This window comes from Megalobrama amblycephala, linkage group LG11, assembly GCF_018812025.1.
Source record: "Megalobrama amblycephala isolate DHTTF-2021 linkage group LG11, ASM1881202v1, whole genome shotgun sequence".
Classification (NCBI taxonomy): Eukaryota; Metazoa; Chordata; class Actinopteri; order Cypriniformes; family Xenocyprididae; genus Megalobrama; species Megalobrama amblycephala.
The window spans coordinates 34854616-34874129 of NC_063054.1; the positions used below are offsets into that span (position 1 = coordinate 34854616).

The 19514-nt window shown below is 38.2% G+C and overlaps 4 protein-coding genes across 4 annotated transcripts; 1 reads left to right on the forward strand and 3 right to left on the reverse strand.

Annotated features, from left to right (window-relative positions):
- Positions 1-2064: 2064 nt before the first annotated feature.
- LOC125278771 (trace amine-associated receptor 4-like) lies at positions 2065-3652 on the reverse strand. The gene has a single exon (XM_048208107.1). The coding sequence runs from the start codon at positions 3650-3652 to the stop codon at positions 2450-2452; it is 1203 nt and encodes a 400-aa protein (XP_048064064.1). The 3' UTR covers positions 2065-2449.
- A 4382-nt stretch (positions 3653-8034) lies between these two features.
- On the forward strand, positions 8035-9882 carry LOC125278805 (zinc finger BED domain-containing protein 4-like). Its single transcript, XM_048208140.1, has one exon. The coding sequence runs from the start codon at positions 8035-8037 to the stop codon at positions 9880-9882; it is 1848 nt and encodes a 615-aa protein (XP_048064097.1).
- A 2117-nt stretch (positions 9883-11999) lies between these two features.
- On the reverse strand, positions 12000-14092 carry LOC125278772 (trace amine-associated receptor 3-like). Its single transcript, XM_048208108.1, has one exon. It carries the CDS (start codon positions 14085-14087, stop codon positions 12933-12935), a length of 1155 nt encoding a protein of 384 aa, XP_048064065.1. The 5' UTR covers positions 14088-14092; the 3' UTR covers positions 12000-12932.
- A 263-nt stretch (positions 14093-14355) lies between these two features.
- Positions 14356-17608, reverse strand: LOC125278773 (trace amine-associated receptor 4-like). Its single transcript, XM_048208109.1, has one exon. The coding sequence runs from the start codon at positions 17467-17469 to the stop codon at positions 16441-16443; it is 1029 nt and encodes a 342-aa protein (XP_048064066.1). The 5' UTR covers positions 17470-17608; the 3' UTR covers positions 14356-16440.
- Between the last annotated feature and the right edge of the window lie 1906 nt (positions 17609-19514).

Consider the following 19514-nt stretch of genomic DNA (forward strand, 5'->3'; position numbering starts at 1 on the left):
TTTCCGCTCTTCCTTCCTCTACGGATGAACGAGAGTTGGAATTACTCTGCCCTGTCAGGGCATTGAGGACTTATGTGGAGCGATCTCAGCCTTTCAGGCAGTCGGATCAGCTCCTTGTTTGTTTTGGTGGCCGCACCAAGGGGTCTCCGGTCTCAAAACAACGTCTCTCACGTTGGATAGTCGACGCCATTAATCTGTGTTACTCCTCCCTGGGTGCTGAATGCCCCATAGGAGTCAGAGCTCATTCCACTAGGGGAATGGCTTCCTCATGGGCTTGGTCCAACGGAGTTTCCATAAAAGACATCTGTGAGGCAGCCGGCTGGTCTTCGCCGTCCACTTTTGTCAGGTTCTACCATCTTGATGTCCCGACCTTACAAGCTCGGGTTCTTTCAGTGTGATTGGCGGCCCCTTATGAGTTCCGCCTCACGCCGTTATAGGATTCATTTCCTTGTAGTGTAACAAGGGATACGGCGGCTTTGCCTTCTTACTTGTTTCCCTGGTCCCCTCCTGGCGTCCGAAACAAGTTTTGTCGTTCCCTGCCGTGGCACGGCGCGGTTGAATTCGTTCCCCATACGCAGTACGAGTGAAGTATCGAAAGGGAACGTACTCGGTTACTAACGTAACCTCGGTTCCCTGAGATACGGAACGAGTACTGCGTTACTTGACGTGCCACGAGGCTGCGGCTCAGAGTCGTCGCTTCAGTCGATTGCCACTGAAATCCTATGGCGAAACGCCTGCTTATATAGCACTTAAAAACCGCCCATTTCGGCGGGAAAGTTTGCGCGCTTTCTCGCCATAGGTCGCGCAGCTATGCCGCGCCGCCATTGGTTCAACAACTTGTCTATGAGTGAACCAATGACGGTGCAGTTACACTGCGTTATTGAAAAAGGCTTCAGTGACGGGGAAAAAGGGAGACTTTTCCCCATACGCAGTACGAGTGAAGTATCTCAGGGAACCGAGGTTACGTTAGTAACCGAGTACGTTCTTTTGCCACTCAGTCCAGCTGAGGGAGCGCGCTTTCGGCGGGAAAGTGACGTCGATGCATACCCTCTATTTGGCCTACAAAAATACGTTATGATGATAATACACAGACACGTCAGAAAAAGTGCTTCAATCAAGAATTATTTTTCTGAATTAGTAGGCTTACACTAAAAACGGTTGTTTAAACTCTTCAAATGTTTAAATGTTTGACTTCAAGGCACATATAGGCTGTGCTGGACACAGGAGACCCAAGTTTAAATCCTGCTCGAGCCTCAAATTCATTTGAATTACTTACAACAAAACAAGTCCTTAAAAATAAACTGTTGAAAATGTTTTCTCAGTTTAGTTAAGTTCATTACATGTTTTATTCGGATAGAGTCCTTCTATAAACCCACAAAATGCCAGTCAAGGACCTGATTTTGGTGCACCATGGTTTATTTTAACTAGATGAATTTAATATTATAATCTATATGAATGTATAATGTAAAATGGTTAGGTTGTTATCTCAAAATGAAAAGTAAGCATTCACTGTAATCTCATGAAACTAGGAATTTGAAAATGACATTTAATATAGTTGTCTCACTGAATAACATTGTCGTCGCTGTGATACATCAACTGCCCATTTGTACTGTATACATAGCCTACATATAAATAATTGTGTGCATTATGTGAAGAACCTTTCCTTTGATTTTAACCTCTTTCCAACTGGTATACACAGAACACTTTGAAACCTGTTATATATTAAAACTCATTATCAGATATATATTTGTGAATTAACATTTTGCTGCAATTGCTCACTTTTGATCTTGTTTGATCTTCCATAAATGTCACTCAATCATACTGCACACACACACACACACACACACACGATACAAAAAGTTATGATGCAATGTTTGTGTTTAGTCTGCAACAGAACCCAGGAGACTTATTATCATTTCTCACTCTTAATGACAGTGTGAGTCTCAAAGGCTCTCACCGTTGAAAGTCATTTGTCCAGTTTTATGATGAAACAGGTTCCAGAGTGGTTAACTGTCACATCTCAGATCAAATCAACCCATTATCCTTACAGATACAGATAAAGTATTACTAGTCATTAGCTTTTTATTCTTTATATGGAAGACACTTTTGATTGTGTGTGTATTTTAGAAACTATGGTTGATGTATTGCTAATGGTCATTGATTTACATTTGCTTCCATCTAAATCATTACAAAAGACTGAAAGATCCTTCAACAGGCTTATGACAGGCCAAAAATAAATTTTATTGGGAGTTTAAGAAAACTTAAATAAGCAAAAGTTTTAATCATACTCGGACTAGTGGGTAATAAAAATGCAATTAAATCTTCACTCTAACGGATGAAAATTACAATATTATTATTAAACCTGCACAAGTGCAAAAAGTTATTATAAATGTATATATACACATTTATATATAATTCAATGTCTAATAAAGGTTATATAATTTCATATTCATTCAAATGTCAAGGTGTGTGACTCATTGAAGCCACAGATATAAGCGGATATGAGAGTCTTAAAGGCCTTCTGAAAGCGAGGGTAGAAGAAACCATAGATCAAGGGGTTACAGGTGGAGTTAAAGTATCCAAACCAAACTAAAGCATCAAAAACAACACCAGGAGTCACAAAATTAAGGAAAGGATCAATAGCAGTGGCGGTAAAAAAAGGCAGCCAGCAGAGATAAAAAACACCCATAACAATGGCCAGAGTTTTAGCTGCTTTTCTCTCTCTCTGTGAAGAGGTTTGGCAATTACCGCCTACACTGGGGGCAACGGACACTTTCTCTGACAGAACCTTTGCATGTTTTTTCACAACATTGAAAATGCTCAAGTACAGAGAGCTCATGATAGTTCCTGGAATTAGGAACACAAAAAGTGCACAAATTAAGCCCCATTCTTTGTTAAAAAATAGAACACAGCTACCAAAACATGAAATCTGCAATATGAGTTCTTCCAAACCAATGTTGTTTACCCCTGAAAACACAACAGAGAAGCTGTATACAAATGAAAACAGCCATGTGAAGACAATAAATACAGCCACAGTGTTGTTTGTGACTCTCATTTTATACCTTAAAGGATCACAAATGGCCCAGTACCTGTCAATAGCTATTAAACTGAGATGCAGTATGGAAGAGATACTGAAAGTCATGTCCAAACTAGAATGCACTTTACACACAACGTCTCCCAGATACCAGCAGCCTTCAACAGATCGCACCATGCTGTACGGCATGACCAAAGAGCCCAGCAGACAATCACAAGCTGCCAGAGATTGAACGATCATGTGAGTTGGAGACTGCAGCTGTTTGAAGTGAGAGATGGAGATGATGATCAGCAGATTCCCAAAAACTGTTGTGAGGATCATCAGCACCATGAAAACATACATTGCCACTTTAAGGACAGTAAGACGATGAGCTCTTGGACAGGAGTCTGGCAGCAGTGGATAGCAGAGAAACACATTCTCAGAGTAAATGTCTGTTTCATTTGAAATCATCACGTCGGCCCGAGATAATGACTTACATGCAGGAATAAAATACAATATTAATTTGGTAAATGTAAAAAGACACACAAAAATTGACCAAATTGAGCTCAGAATTATTTCATAAATAATGATACGGTAAAGACAAATATCCAAAGAAAGATGAATATAAATACAGTACATGCCCACACAATATAGACTAATTTGTTAACTGGACTCAGAGCAGTTCAGTCTTGTTCATATATACTCTCAGATTTGAGGTAACCCCCTACAACTGTCCATGTAACCCATAGTTACAAAAACAACATGAACTCAAGAGATTAAAATGAAAATAAAAAACTTTCTGTCCTGTAATGGAGGTTAAGGTTGCCCCCTAGCTCCTGAAAGATATTACTAAATGGGGTTGGGGCTACTGTGCCTTAAACATTTTTATTTATTGGTTTAAAAAGTAGTAAAATAGGCATTATTCATTAAATTGTTTATATCATTGTAGTATTGGAGTGACCACTAGACTCTCTCTCTCTCACACACACACACATACAATCCATCCCTTTATATAGGCTACCTCTTTGGAGGGCACTGAAGTGTTTAATCATTTTCAACATATATTTTTAATAAAAATAACTCTATAAATGTGTTCCAAATGACACTTCCCAGATAGCAACTTTGTGCCGGCCCAAATCCAGCCCACATCTGCCATGCATGGCAGATTTAAATACTTACACATGGAATTTTAAACACTGACTGTAATCACCGACTGAACGCAACTGGCTCTAACTGGACGCGTTTGAGCGAGATCAGTCATAAGTATCAATTTACATTCATAATCTGCCTTACAATCGTTAAGTGTGTGCGGGACTTTAAGGAACAAAACAGACTGTCATTGAAATCTCGCAACAAAACAAAAACGGACATTATTTAAAATCTTATAACCCAGCAAAACCGACTGTTATTGAAATCTCAAAAAGGAATATAACCAACTGTCATTAAAATCTTGTAAAAGAACAAAACATACCTTATTGAGATCTCGTAACTGAACAAAACTGACTGTCATTGAGATCTCATAATCGAATAAAACAGACGTCACTGAAATCTGATTAAAACCGATTGACACTGAAAACCAACCGTCACTGAGATCCAGCCCACATCTGCCATGCATGGTATGATGATCTGGGCCACATATGGCGAGCCACAAGCAGGCTATAACAATGCCACATGTCAGCCAAGATCAAAGAAATAAACCAAAACTAGACCTTATCTGAGCCACAACTTTGTATATATTTGTGACGAGCAGGGCGGGTGAAAGCCGTGAGGGAACGGCCTTAAATCTCTCACAGAGGAGCTCCGGAAGCATAAGAGGAGCAACGACAGTGAAGGACGAGAGAGGACCAGGCCTGGACTTTATTTTATGTTTTATTATGTTTGTGTGTCCGGTGGCTGCCGTCCAGGAGGGAGCGGAGGAGTCGCCGCCGTTCACCGTGGGCCGGAGCCTGCTGCCGTCCGCTATGAGGGGGAGGAGCAGGGAACGGGGGACTCGCTGCCGGCTGCCCTCAGTCAGAGGAGCCATCGCTGGCCGCCAGGGGGCAGAGGAGGACCGAGCCGTCCACCGAGCATCCAGTACCATCGCATGGCACCGCGAGAAAGGGCCTCTCGGCTGGCTGAGGACCGAGCGGCAGTGTGTCCGGGAACCGGACCAAGATTTTTTTTTTCCTCTCTTCCCTCTCTCGTTCTGTTGCTCCCTGTGCTTCCATCTCCTTTTCTCTTGTCTCGTCTGTCCTTATCCCAAGGTGCTGCGGCCGCCAAGACAGGCCCCCAGGGGGGAGTAGAGCGCAGTCTCAGGAGTACCCCCCGGCCTGCGAGGGGCGATAGGGGTATGTGATGAGCAGGGCTGGCGAGAGCCGTGGAGAACGACGCGAGCATCAGCTGCAAGTTGCACCGGCCTCGAATCTCTCACGGAGGAGCTCCAGAAGCATAAAAGGAGGAGCGATGACAGTGAAGAATGAGAGAGGACCAGGCCTGGATTTTATTTTATGTTTTGTTATGTTTGTGTGGCCGGCAGATGTCCGTGAGGATCTGCCGGCATTACTTTCGTTTAGTTCTTTATTTATTTTATATTAAAGTTATGTTGAATGTTCGCCGGTTCCCGCCTCCTTCTTCCCATACATAAAAACTATGTTACAATATTATTTATAGAATCATCTTAGCATTAACAAGCCTGTTAGCAAGCAGAATCACTGAAGGAAAAAAGAGAACAGAAAAAACAAAATTAACCATCATTGAAAACTTACAGTGAAACAGAGCTAGTCATCATTAAAATCTTGTAATGGAAACAAACTGACTGTCTTTGAAATCTCATAAAAGAACAAAACCCACCATCATTAAAATCTCGGAATAGAACAAAACCGTCCGTCTTTGAAATCTTGTAAAGCCGGGAACACATTTAATGACTTGCTAAAACATTCTAAGACTGTTCTCAATACACAGCGATTGTTTCCTGCGATTTAAATACTTACACATGGAATTTGAACACCGACTGTAATCGCCGACTGAACGCAACTGGCTCTAACTGGACGCGTTTGAGCGAGATCAGTCATAAGTATCAATTTACATTCATAATCAGCCTTACAATCGTTAAGTGTGTGCGCGGCTTTAAGGAACAAAACAGACTGTCATTGAAATCTCGCAACAACACAAAAACGGACGTTGTTAAAATCTTATAACCCAGCAAAACCGACTGTTATTAAAATCTCAAAAAGGAATATAACCAACTGTCATTAAAATCTTGTAAAAGAACAAAACATACCTTATTGAGATCTCGTAACTGAACAAAACTGACTGTCACTGAGATCTCGTAACCGAACAAAATCAGCCGTCACTGAAATCTCATAATCGAATAAAACAGATGTCACTGAAATCTTGTAAAACCGATTGACAACGAAAACCAACCGTCACTGAGATCTCATAACCCAGCAAAATGGGCCGTCATTGAAATCTCATAAAAGAACAAAACATACCGTATTGAGTTCTTGTAACTGAACAAATGAAAATTTGACTGAATGACAATGAAAACTGAACGTCATTTAAATCTTGTAATGAAACAAAACTGATCATCATTTAAATATCCTAACGAAACAAAACCAAATGTCTTTGAAATCTTGTAAAATAAAAAACAAAACCCAACCGTCATTGAAATCTCATAACAAAACAAAACCGTCAACCACTGAAATCTCGTAAGGGAACAAAAATGAAAGCTCTAGAGTAAGTTCTGCCAGGAAGACTCAATGTTACATCATCTATTAGTTTAGATCTACCCAATCATTATCTTACACTTGGAGTTTAAAAGATTGAATCTCAATCAAAAGTGTCATACAGCAGTGCATGCTGGGAACAATAGTACAAAACTATTTTCAAAATTATTAGTACAAAATTAGTACAAAATTATTTTCTTTAATTCTAACTATTTGCTTTTATTTTTTGCTGTGGTTTTTGTTCTGTCTTTTTGTGATGTCCAGAGTTGATCTGATTGCCTGAATATTTTGTTGTCACCATTGTTGAGATTCATATGCTGATTGCCCATATCTGTGTTTATTCGTTCTAATGTGTCAGGGGAGTGTTCTTAAAACTAGTGATCGACCGATGTATCGGTTTACCGATATTTTTCCCGATATTTAAGCATTTTTCCATAATCGGGTATCGGTTTTGTAATATCGGATTCGCCGATTTATTGCGCCATCTTGTGGCCGCTTTGAGATTTCCACCATTGCAGCCCGGGCGTCTGAGGAGATCAGTCAACAACTCAGTGCACAGGTAAAGTATATGTTCTACTTGGTTTGCTTTAATTAATCAACTTTATTTAACATAACAGACATGCACAAATGAGATCTGAGACATAAATTCCGGATATAGTTAATTTATGTAGCTTGTTTCTAAACAATTGAGACGAACTCATTGAGTCACGTAGTGTAATTCGTCATGTCCTGCCCCAATAAAGACGCAACTTTACATGAATTAAATAAAACAGACATGAATGAGTGCATGTTGAAAATAAAAGCGCTGAATTTAATTCTCTATCTGTTGTATTTGCTCACCATTAGTCTAGAAGAAAAAGTTCGTTCATATTGCTTAGCAACTGACCGATGATCAGGAGGCTTAAGCACGGCCACTGAATGAAACTTTTGACAAGATTATCTTGTTTAAACACCCTAGATTATATTATCATTTACTACATAACAATTATTTCGCTAATACACATATAAATATAGCCTACCGCTTTGTGGAAATTAATTATCTCCATGCGCGATCGCGGTTGATTAAGTTATAGTCAAACAGCACTTTGTCAGTTGGCATTTCATGATTAACGTTAGATTAAATTTAGATCATAAAATGCCAACTGACAAGTGCTGTTTAACTTTATATAGTCTATAAAAAAAAGTTTGTTCATATTGCTCAGCACCTGAATGGGTATAATTTAGATATAAATTATATAATGTAATATATTTTTTTATTGTAATTTGAAGATTTAATTTAACATAAAAAACTGCTAACTTTCAGCACTTTTTTTTAAGATGACTGAAAGGAGGAAAAATCAAAGTGAGGTATGGACTTACTTCACTCAGCCAATGGCAGGAGTAGCAGTTTGCAAAGAATGCCAAATGAACATAAGCATGGGGTCAAAATCTACAACAACAAAAAATACCTCCAACATGTGGAACCACTTAAAGATACATCACTCAACTATCTTTGAAGAGGCAAAGAAAAAAAGAGATGCTGAAGAGGCAAAGACATCCAGCCACATTCAAGCATCTCTTCCTATGATGTTTGAAAAGCAGACAAAGTGGAAGACGCCTGATGTCCGCTCAAAAACACTGGACAGGATGATTACAGAAATGATAGCTACAGACAATCAGCCTTTCACCATGGTTCAAAATAAAGGCTTCCAGAGACTCATGGCAACTGCAGAACCAAGATATACTCTGAAGAGTGAGAAGTTCTATCGCACAGAGATGTTCCCCAGTATTAACAACAGTATCGTTGAGAAGGTTAAAGCACTGCTTAAGCCTGATAACGCAAGTTATAACTTGGCTTTTACTACAGACTGCTGGTCCGGTACAACTGAATCCCTAATGAGCTTGACATGCCATTTCATTGATGATCAGTGGATTCGCAGACAAGTAATTCTAAACACAAAAGCAATGATGGGATCACACACTGGAGAGTACATTAGCGAGATGTTTTTGGGCATGCTGGAAGAATGGGACATTGACAAAGATAGAGTGGTTCTTGTTCTCAGGGACAGTGGTGCTAACATTGTTAAAGGTATGAGAATTGCTGAACTGCCTGACATGAGCTGCAGTGCCCACATATTACAGCTAGTTGTCAATGACGGCCTCAACTCACAAAGAGCTGTCCAAAATATCCTGTCAGTGCTGAAAAGCTGTGCTACACATTTTAATCATTCAGTACTAGCTAAACAGCGTTTAGCAGTGATCCAGCAGGATCTTGGGCTACCTGCACATGCCATCATTCAGGCTGTCCCGACCCGACGGAATTCCACCCTGCACATGCTGGTCAGGATGCAAGAGCAGAGAAGAGCTCTGAACATATATGCCAGTGAGCATAGTGGGTTCACTAGCCTGAGTGCTGATCAGTGGAGTATTGTCAGCAATCTTATTGAGATACTTTCTCCAGTGGAGGAGGTCACTCTTGAGATGAGCCACTATGAGAGTTCAGCATCATGCATCATCCCATCTGTCAAAGTTCTGAAGATGTTGCTTAGCAGTCAAGGTCCCTCCTCTCATGGGATTAAAACAATGAGACAGGAGATGCTGGAGAGTCTCACCCGACGGTTTGCAAAAGTGGAGGAGTTGAAATGTGCAGTCCTTGCCTGTCTTCTGGATCCAAGGTACAAGGAACATGCCTTTTCATCTGACACCACACTGTTGAATGCAAAAGTTTGGCTTGAGGAGGAGACAGAAACCTTAGAGCAAGACAACAACGTACAAGGTGAAGGAACACAGTCAGATGATTCCACCATTTCAAAAAGGCCCCGTACAGAAGAAACCCAGAAGAAACTGATTGATGAGATGTATGATACTCTGCTTGGTGCTACTAGTTCTGAAGTTGGTGGGTCTAGCCTTGAAAGAGAGCTTCAGCAGTACCTTTCAGAATCAGTGATTGATAGAAGGATGGGCAAGCCACTTGAATGGTGGAAACAAAATGAGAAAAGGTTCCCCATTCTTGCTCGTCTGTCAAGAAAGTTCCTTTGCCCCCCATCGTCTTCAGTGCCCAGTGAACGAGTCTTCAGTGAAGTGGGAGCCATTTATGAAAACAAACGAAGCAGGCTTACAGGGCAGAATGCTGAAAGACTCTGTTTTCTACACTACAACGTAGTTCTGCTTAACTGGGAGTATTAAGTTACACTACTAAATAGCTATGCACTTCTAAATAGCCCCCCCGCCCCCACCAATATGTTATAATCATTTTTGTGCTTTATTTTTTTACATCAAAGCTTTTATTTTAAAACAAAGACACTTAGTAACAGTGCACTTTATTTTTTTGGACTCAGACCCCTCTATTTATTTGTGTATAAATATAAAGTTTTTTTTTTTTGTATGCAAGGAGGGAGTGATTGTTATAAATAAAATGGTTTGTTCAGCTCATTTGTGTTGTAATAATTGTCAAAAACAGAAGTATAACAGTAAATAAATATCGGTTCTGCATATCGGTTATCGGGTAAATAAACATGCAAATAATCGGTATCGGTATCGGTTATAAAAAATCAATATCGGTCGATCACTACTTAAAACACTAATCAAAGTAATATCACACCTTCTGTTCTCTTCTTTTTAAACAATGTCAAAAGATGGCTTAAAGGTGCTAAAGAGGATCTTTTCGTCAACTGAGAAACAAAAGACTGTTAATGAGTTTTTTAAATGAGCGCATGCGTAAGAACAACCCCCTCCTTCACAGCTCATTTCGAGGGAACGCCTCCCAAAACTCATGCACGAGTATTGGAACACGAGTGTTTACCACCGGCATTTGCTGTGTCGTGTTAGTGGATTCATTATGTCGGACTCACCGCAGGTAACTCATAATCTGCAGTTGTTACTCCTGACAAAAACATTGCATGCGGCGCCTGTAGAGTGTGGAAAGTTACTGGAGAGCGCAGCCGCGCACGTCTCGCACGTCTTGCACAAGGAACGTAATGGCAGTGATTGACAAGCCAGAGGGCCAATCGTTTATGCGATGATCGCGTAAACGATTGGCTGATGTTTTTAACACTCTGAGGCCTGAGGTATCGCCGACGATACCACCGCGTTTTTTTTCTTACCAGTGTGAAAAAGACTCAAAATACTCTGTCAATGTTGCATATACAATTAAGAGTTATACACCATTTTAATCTGTGGAATAACTTCTTTTTATTTGTGTACACTCAGAGTAAAAACAAAATGTTGTGCTTTTTGTAAAATAAAGAAAACTAACATGATGCGTGATCTCTCGTCTCCCTCTGAACGAAGAGGGAGAACGAAGGTGCACAGAGCGCCCTCCGGCTGCAAGTATGAATTGAAAACACAGTATCCAGCACTCATAGTAATGAGAATAAATCCTGAATAAATATTACTCCTCTGTATAGAAAATTGACATAAACATATGAGAATCCATCAATATTTCTCCAAATGTGCATGCTTTTAAGCTAAAAGCCTATATGAAATGCCATAGAGGTAACATAATTGTTCAGACACTTTGCATCACAGAAAAACATTATATTTTAAACAATATAATAGAATACCATTATTTTAAATAGTAATAATATTTCACAGTATTGCTGTTTTTTCTGTATATTTGATTTACACCATCATGAGTTTGAGGGGTTTTTCACAGCTTACCTGTCTGAAAGACCTCATTATTTATGCAGCTCATTAGAGCTCTTTATGCGATTATTTTGTCTTCTCAGGTGAGAATCACCCATTATTCATGCTGATTCACATGCATACTGTGTTTCTTGACCAAAGATGTTTTAGAAAATTTAAATCTCTCTATTGTTTTATATGACGGAGTAGGAAGGATATTTTTTACATAATTTTGAAGCAAAAACTCTAGTCTACAATCTCCAATACCCAGAAGTCTTGTGAACACAGATTTAATATTATTTTTTTGGCCTTATTTCAGTGACTTAAGTTTTTTGTTTTTTCAATAACCACGCATAAACGTTATTCCTTCAAAAACACAAACATGTACATACATGTTCCTCACATATTATGGTAGCCTAGTTTGTGCTGAATAGAGTGTAATGACACTTTTGTCATTTATATGTTTATGAACAACTGAAAAAAGCACAAATGTCAGGGCATGTCAAAACTTCTCCAGGCCCCAAATCAGCCTCAGACTCCAGAGGGTTAAGGCCCTACCTCGTGCACAGATGATGTATATTAATATTATTCCTTTCAGTGCACCTAATTTATCAGTTAGTAAAGACAGTTTCAAGTAATATTGCAAAAATGTATAAAACAAAACATCCTCTTTAGCACCTTTAATTTTAACAATTCTCCTGATTCCTGTTGAACAAGCATTAAAAAGGACAAAAGCTTGCTTGAATCAGAGCTCTGGCGTGACTGTGTGCAGCGCGTTACAATACTGAGTTCTGATTGGTCAATCGCTGTTATTTATAGTTTGTTAATTATCATACAGAGAATTAAGATAAGATTGACAAAATATACATAACACTATTAATATAAAGGTAAAAGTGGCTTTTTGTAATTTTTTTTCAACAAGGCGGATGCCATCCCCCCATCCCCCCTAAAATTGCGCCCTGGGTTGTTCTGTGTGTTTTTGACCCACCAAAAAGAACTGGTTCATTATAGTGATAGGTGACTACACAGCGAGCAGCTGTGCAGCAGATGTGTTTTGTTGTTGTTGTTTTTGCCAATATTTTTTTACCGTATATCTTGTCATATAAGTGAAGCAGGTAAAATGGTAGTCTACAAAAAAATATTGCTTACATTTATATTTTATAACTGGGATTGTTTGGGGTAGCAATTCTTTTTGTTAGGTTTTGTTTTATTTTGTGCCCTGAGGCCACCTCTGATTATAGGTGCTGTAAGCCATTTTGCTTTGCATTTTGGCATGCTTTTTCTGGTGTTTAGTATTTGTAAACTAATGTGTCTAGCCATTCCCCTTTTCTATTAAAGAAAATACTTTAAAATGGATACGACATGAAGGTCTCATTTTGCATAGGCTTGTTGTACATTTTGAGCATTATTCATCCATATGGGTACTTACTTCAGGTGCATGTTCATAAGCTTTTATGATCTCATAGTGCTTCACATGCAACAGGTTTTAGTATCACGATGACAACCAGAAGTTTACTGACAAATTTTAAAAAATGAACTACAGGATATAAAGGAATTACAGGAAAAAAAAAAAAAAACTTTATTGTGATGTCTGAAATAAGTGTGAACAGCGTTCATTCAAAAGTCAATGTGTTTGAATCCTTGATGCCACAGATATAGATGGATATAAGAATCTTAAATGCATTCTGAAAACAAGGGTAGAAAAATCCATAAATCAAAGGATTACAAGTAGAGTTCAAATATGCAAACCAAAACAAAGCCTCAAAAACATCAGTGGGGGTTAAAAATTTGAAAAAAGAATTGAGAGCAGCAGCAGTAACAATAGGCAGCCAGCAGAGCAAAAAAACACCCATGACAATGGCCAGAGCTTTTGCTGCTTTTCTCTCTCTGTGTGCAGAACTTTGGCTCTTTAACACTCCTGTTGCTGCCACGGTCACTCTTTCTGACATAACCTTTGCATGTTTTCTTGCAACATGGAAGATTTTCATATACAGAGAGGTCATGATCGACCCAGGAAGAAAGAATGTGAGAATTGGACATATAAGGCCCCACTGTTTGTTAAAAAACAGAACACAACTTCCCACACAGTAAACCTGTAATATAAGCATCTCTAGTCCAACTGCATTTACTCCTGAGAACACAATAGAAAAACTGTACACAAATGAAAACAGCCATGTGAAGGTAGTAAATGCAGTCACAGTGTTGTTTGTGACCCTCATGTTGTACCTTAAAGGATCACAAATGGCCCAGTACCTGTCAATAGCTATTAAACTGAGATGCAGTATGGAAGAAATGCTGAAGGTCATGTCTAAACTAGAATGCACTTTACACACAACATCTCCCAGATACCAGCAGCCTTCAACAGATCGCACCATGCTGTACGGCATGACAAAAGAGCCCAGCAGACAATCACAAGCTGCCAGAGAGCGAACGATCAGATGAGTTGGAGACTGTAGATGTTTGAAGTGAGAGATGGAGATGATGATCAGCAGATTCCCAAAAACTGTTGTGAGGATCATCAGCACCATGAAAACATACATTGCCACTTTAATTACAGCAAGACGTTGTACTTTAGGACAGGAATCCAGCAGGAGTGGATAGCAAAGAAGCACATTCTCAGTGCCAGTTTCATTTGAAGTCATCACGTCTGCTTCAGATGCAGAGATAAATTCCTCAGTTGTAGAAAGGCAAATAAGCAAAATAATTTTGTAAATGATAGGTTTGTAAAGGCCAACATCCAAAAAAAGGTGAATGTATATATAGTACATGCCCATATAGCTTAACTCTCTGAATGGAGCAGCTCAGTCTTGTTCATATATACTCTCAGAAGTTTGAGTTAACCCCCCTACATCTGTCAATGTAACCCATAGTAACATAAACAGCATGACGTATTGCATCATTCAGAAACACACAGACATCAAGAATCAGCATATGAATCTCAACAATGGTGTCAATCAACAAGATATATACAGATCACAAAACAAGCAACTAAGTCACAACAAAACAGCAAAAATAAAAGACTTCTTGAGAGATCTGTGTTATTTTATTTGCAATTGATTTTATGTAAAGCAGAAAGGATACCTCATTTTTTTTACACATACGCTAATGTACGCGCACGGTCAAACACACAGCATTGCAAAGTATATTTCACTTGACTCATACGCATAGACAGGCGTTCAACGCATGCACATTGTGACAAATTGCAATACCTCTATGTGTTACAACCCATATAAACATCTTTTGCATGATAGAGTTGTACAAATGAGGGTAATTTTTAACCTCTTCGCAAAGTCTCTCATCTGTGTAGACCTCCTGTGTTTCTGTAGCTTGCATGCATTCCTGTCTGTTCTGATTATGCAGATTTTCTTTGACTACCTTGTGAATTGATGATCCCAGGGCACGGTTGCCACATTGTGGATAAGTAATTACTGCAAAAATAAATTAAATGCCATGTGTGACCTGCGCGTACGCGTAAAAAGTGAAGTATAATTTGGCCTTAAGGCTGTGGCTGTCAGTCGTAGTTGTGTTTCTGCTCATCATCTCTTCTCTTTTTTCTGTGTTTGTTTTTCCTCTTTTCTTCTCTGATTCTGCTTGTTAACAGCAGGTGTTCATCACTAACATTCAGTCATCACTCGATTAATTGCTTAATTATCTCATAACTCCAGCATTGATTCACCCTGCATTCCAATTTGCATACTATCCACCCTAAATAGTATAGAATATTACTGATGTCACATACTATTTAGGATGGATAGTATGCACATTGAGACGCAGGTTAGGTGTTACTTTAGCACTCTGAGCACATATCTGAGCAGTACTTTTAACACTGAAGATTTTACTATGTGGCTCTTGCATGGTCTTGGTTTGGGTCTGGGCCTTGGGCTGCATCTGAAATCGCATACCTCCCTAAAATACAGTAGGCAAAAAACAGTATGTGACAAAATAAGTATGACTGAATTCACAGTACTCATAAAAGAGTATTCAAAAAGTACCTGGATGACCTACTATTTTCAGTGAGATTCTGAAATGTGCACATGATGTACATTTTACTATCCCGTAAGGCCACTGGAAAGGATTTGTGAATGGCAGTGAAGAGACACAACTGACGCTAGTAGGTCCGGATTATATTCATACTACACACATTCATATGAAATAAGTACTTTTCTAGTGGCTGCAAAGTAATTACTTATTCATAATAAGTACTCAAGAGAGTATGCGATTTTGAATGCAGCCATGATCTTGGAGGACTGGTCTTGATTGCACCCACAGGCGGCGATTCATGTTTCTGCTGGTGGGTGCCCACATTTGCCAACCAAACAAAACCACATATTCTTTCAATGAGTGTTATCGCGAGTCACATTCTCACTGATATACCTGATGACACAGAATTCTCTATCAGTAGTCAATAAAAGATATGGGCTAGCCTATTCTCATACATTATGCACTCTAAAATGGTTAATTAAAGCTTCTTTACAAATTATTTAGAATAGTATATTTAGAATAGTATAGTTCTAAAAATATTTGTAACTGTCAAAAACTCTATTCAAAGCCACTTTGTAACTACACAGACTATGAACTTTCAAATTTTAAGTGTTTTCCCATGTCATGTCTTTTTTCTCTTTTAAGTTTTTGAACAGATCATGTAAGTGAGGCCAGCTTCACTTGTTCAGTTGAGGATACAAATCAGGAAATTTAAATCAAACAAATTGCCAAAATGTGAATGTTTTTTAAATGGAGGCCATTTTAATGTAAATCCATTAAAATGTCAGTTTAATATATTAAAAAATCAATTTAAAATGTTAATTTCACAAAAATGCAGGCTATTTAGGTTGATCTACTCTGAAATATATATATACATCTGAACATTGTAGGCCTGCAAACAAATTTCTGCAATTTATTTGAAAATGTCTATTTTAATCATTTTTTGAGCATTGATTTTAACCCTGCATGTGTCATGTCCCAGCCCATTTTTTTTCCCACCTGATTACTTAAAATATTAAAATCACTGCTTCCAAAAGCAGAAAGTACATAAGAAACAGAGTAAATTTACAAAATGGCTTCAGCATAACATAATTAAAAATAATTACACAATTTATTGCCTGTAATGAGTGTGCTGTATATTCATTCATAAATCAAGATGTTTGAATCCTTGATGCCACAGATATAAGTGGATATAAGAATCTTAAATGCATTCTGAAAACAAGGGTAGAAAAATCCATAAATCAAGGGGTTACAAGTGGAGTTAAAATATGCAAACCAAATTACAGCATCAAAAATATCAGCTGGAGTAAAAAAATTGAAAAAAGGGTCAAGAGCATTAACAATGAAAAAAGGCAGCCAGCAAAACAGAAAAACACCAATAACAATGGCCAGAGTTTTCGCTGCTTTTCTCTCTCTGTGTGCAGAGCGTTGGCTCTTTAACCCTCCTGCTGTAGCCACAGTCACTCTTTCTGACATAACTTTTGCATGTTTTCGTGCAACATGGAAGATTTTTATATACAGAGAGGCCATGATTGACCCAGGAAGGAAAAATATAAGAACTGGACATATAAGACCCCACTGTTTGTTAAAAAACAGAATACAATTTCCCACACAGTAAAACTGCATGATAAATGACTCCAGGCCAATAGTGTTCACCCCTGAAAACACAACATAAAAGCTGTACACAAATGAAAACAGCCATGTGAAGGTAGTAAATACAGTCACAGTGTTGTTTGTGACCCGCATTTTGTACCTTAAAGGATCACAAATGGCCCAGTACCTGTCAACAGATATTAAACTGAGATGCAGTATGGAAGCGATACAGAAGGTCATGTCTAAACTAGAATGCACTTTACACACAAAATCTCCCAGATACCAGCAGCCTTCAACAGATCGCACCATGCTGTATGGCATGACCAAAGAGCCCAGCAGACAATCACAAGCTGCCAGAGACTGAACGATCATGTGAGTTGGAGACTGTAGATGTTTGAAGTGAGAGATGGAGATGATGATCAGCAGATTCCCAAAAACTGTTGTGAGGATCATCAGCATCAAGAAAGCATACATTGCTACTTTAATTACAGCAAGACGTTGTACTTTAGGACAGGAATCCAGCAGGAGTGGATAGCAGAGAAACACATCCTCAGTGTCAGTTTCATTTGAAGTCATCACGTCTGCCCAAGATGCTGAGATAAATTTGTTTGTAATTGTAAAAAAGCAAGCAATTATAAGTATATATTATATATAGGTAAATTATGGCTTGGTGGAGACCAATATCGAAAGAAAGGTGTATATATAGTACATGCCCATCTAGTTTAACTCCCTAAACTCAGAGCAGCTCAGTTGTGTCCATATATACTCTTAGATTCGAGGTAACCTCCCTACATCTTTCACTGTAACCCATAGTTACAAAAACAACATGAACTCAGGAGATTAAAAAGAAAAAAATCAAACTGTGTCTTGAAATTGAGATTGACTAAAAACAGAATGTGTTACTTATTGAAATGTGTTTCTTTGACCTTACTGACCTTAAAATCATTGGTCTTAAAAAAATGTAATAAAAGAGTGACATACTTCATATACAAGAGTGTGATGTGATATAATATGCAAGGCTCTCAGGAGAATGTAAACATTTTGCGAGCAAAGGCAAAGTTTCTCGGGGGAATGCAAAACATTTGCGAAAGAACGCAAAAGCATTAACTTATTTTTCCTCCCATCTCATATTTTTTTTCAACCACCATGTGCCCTTAGGGGCTCCTTAATTTTGTAAATACAGTCGTGGGAAAAATGATAGAGCATAAGTTGTGTGTTTTTGCTCTTGTGGTTTTTACTTATATGATGTACCATGGCTGCCAAAAACATTTCTGTAGACAAAGGAAAATGAAAATAGATATTTTTGCTGACGTTGCACTTTTGATGTCACTTCACGAACTAGAGGTTATATTGTGAGTTTTACCCACATCAGGAATTTTAATTGGGTTTGCTATTTATATACCTATTAATTGCACTTTGATGCTTGTGTATAGACAATACACGAGTAAATGCGAAGAGAAGAGTGAATGAAGAGAAAAGAGCTGTCTTTGTAGGCTATTAATAATGGTCTTGACTGAGATCAGAAAATATCAGTTCATTTATTATTTTGATGATGTGTACAGACTACAGTGAGTTAAAAAGTAAGCAAGTTTTCATTCCTTTTTTGTATGGAGTTTCAGTCAACTTCGGGCTGAAACTTTTCACTGCAAAAAATGCTGTTCTTACTTAGAGTTTTTGTCTTGTTTCTAGTCAAAATATCTTAAAGTTCTTAAATCAAGAAGCATTTTCTTGACAAGTAAAAATTATTTTCTTGTTTTCAGGAAAAATAAGTCAAAATTAAGTAAAACAAGCAAAATAATCTGCCAATGGGGTAAGCAAAATAATCTTATTTCAAACCAAGAATAAGCTATATAATATCGTTTTCAGTTTGGACTAAGATTATTTTGCTTACCCCATTGGCAGATTATTTTGCTTGTTTTAAGGAAAAACGTGCTTAATTTTGATTTATTTTTCCTGAAAACAAGAAAATAATTTGTACTTGTCAAGAAAATGCTTCTTGATTTAAGAACTTTAAGATATTTTGACTAAAAACAAGCCAAAATACTAAGTAAGAACAGCATTTTTTTAAGCAGTGTTCCTGGGACCTGGCAATCCTCATTGCTTGGCGTGAGCCCAGTTTGCAATGCCAGAGACACAGCAACATGATATATATTTCAAGGGAGGACCTGATTTGTCACCACACAGGTCCACTGTCAATCTCATAATTCACAGTGAAGCTCAACTTCAAAAGGAATTATTTGAAAACACTCGCTCTGTTCCGCTCGCTCCGCGCCAGTGAACACGCTCTGTTATCGGTCAGTAGTGGGCGTTCCTGTTATTGGTTGGCTAGTAACATTTATTAATGACATTTATGTATGTCATTCCATGTTATTCACATTCTGATAAAAATAAACATTGAGGGAGAAAATATTATACTGTATATAAAGTGACCTGTAGGCAATAACAGACTTCAGAATGGACTAACATAATAATGTAAGAAATTTAATAATAAAACAGACTTGAAATTTGACTTGTGTCTAAACAACAGTTAAATACGAATAAATCATAAAACTGGGACTTTTTTTTTATTTATTTTTTTTACCTTTAGTTAAACTGGGGCCCTATATGAGCCTATAGGGCCT

Excerpts from the sequence above, each read along its gene's own strand:
- LOC125278772 (XM_048208108.1), bottom strand. The coding sequence starts at position 14,087 with ATGTACTATATATACATTCACCTTTTTTTGGATGTTGGCCTTTACAAA.
- LOC125278773 (XM_048208109.1), bottom strand. The coding sequence starts at position 17,469 with ATGACTTCAAATGAAACTGACACTGAGGATGTGTTTCTCTGCTATCCA.
- LOC125278805 (XM_048208140.1), top strand. The coding sequence starts at position 8,035 with ATGACTGAAAGGAGGAAAAATCAAAGTGAGGTATGGACTTACTTCACT.
- LOC125278771 (XM_048208107.1), bottom strand. The coding sequence starts at position 3,652 with ATGTACTGTATTTATATTCATCTTTCTTTGGATATTTGTCTTTACCGT.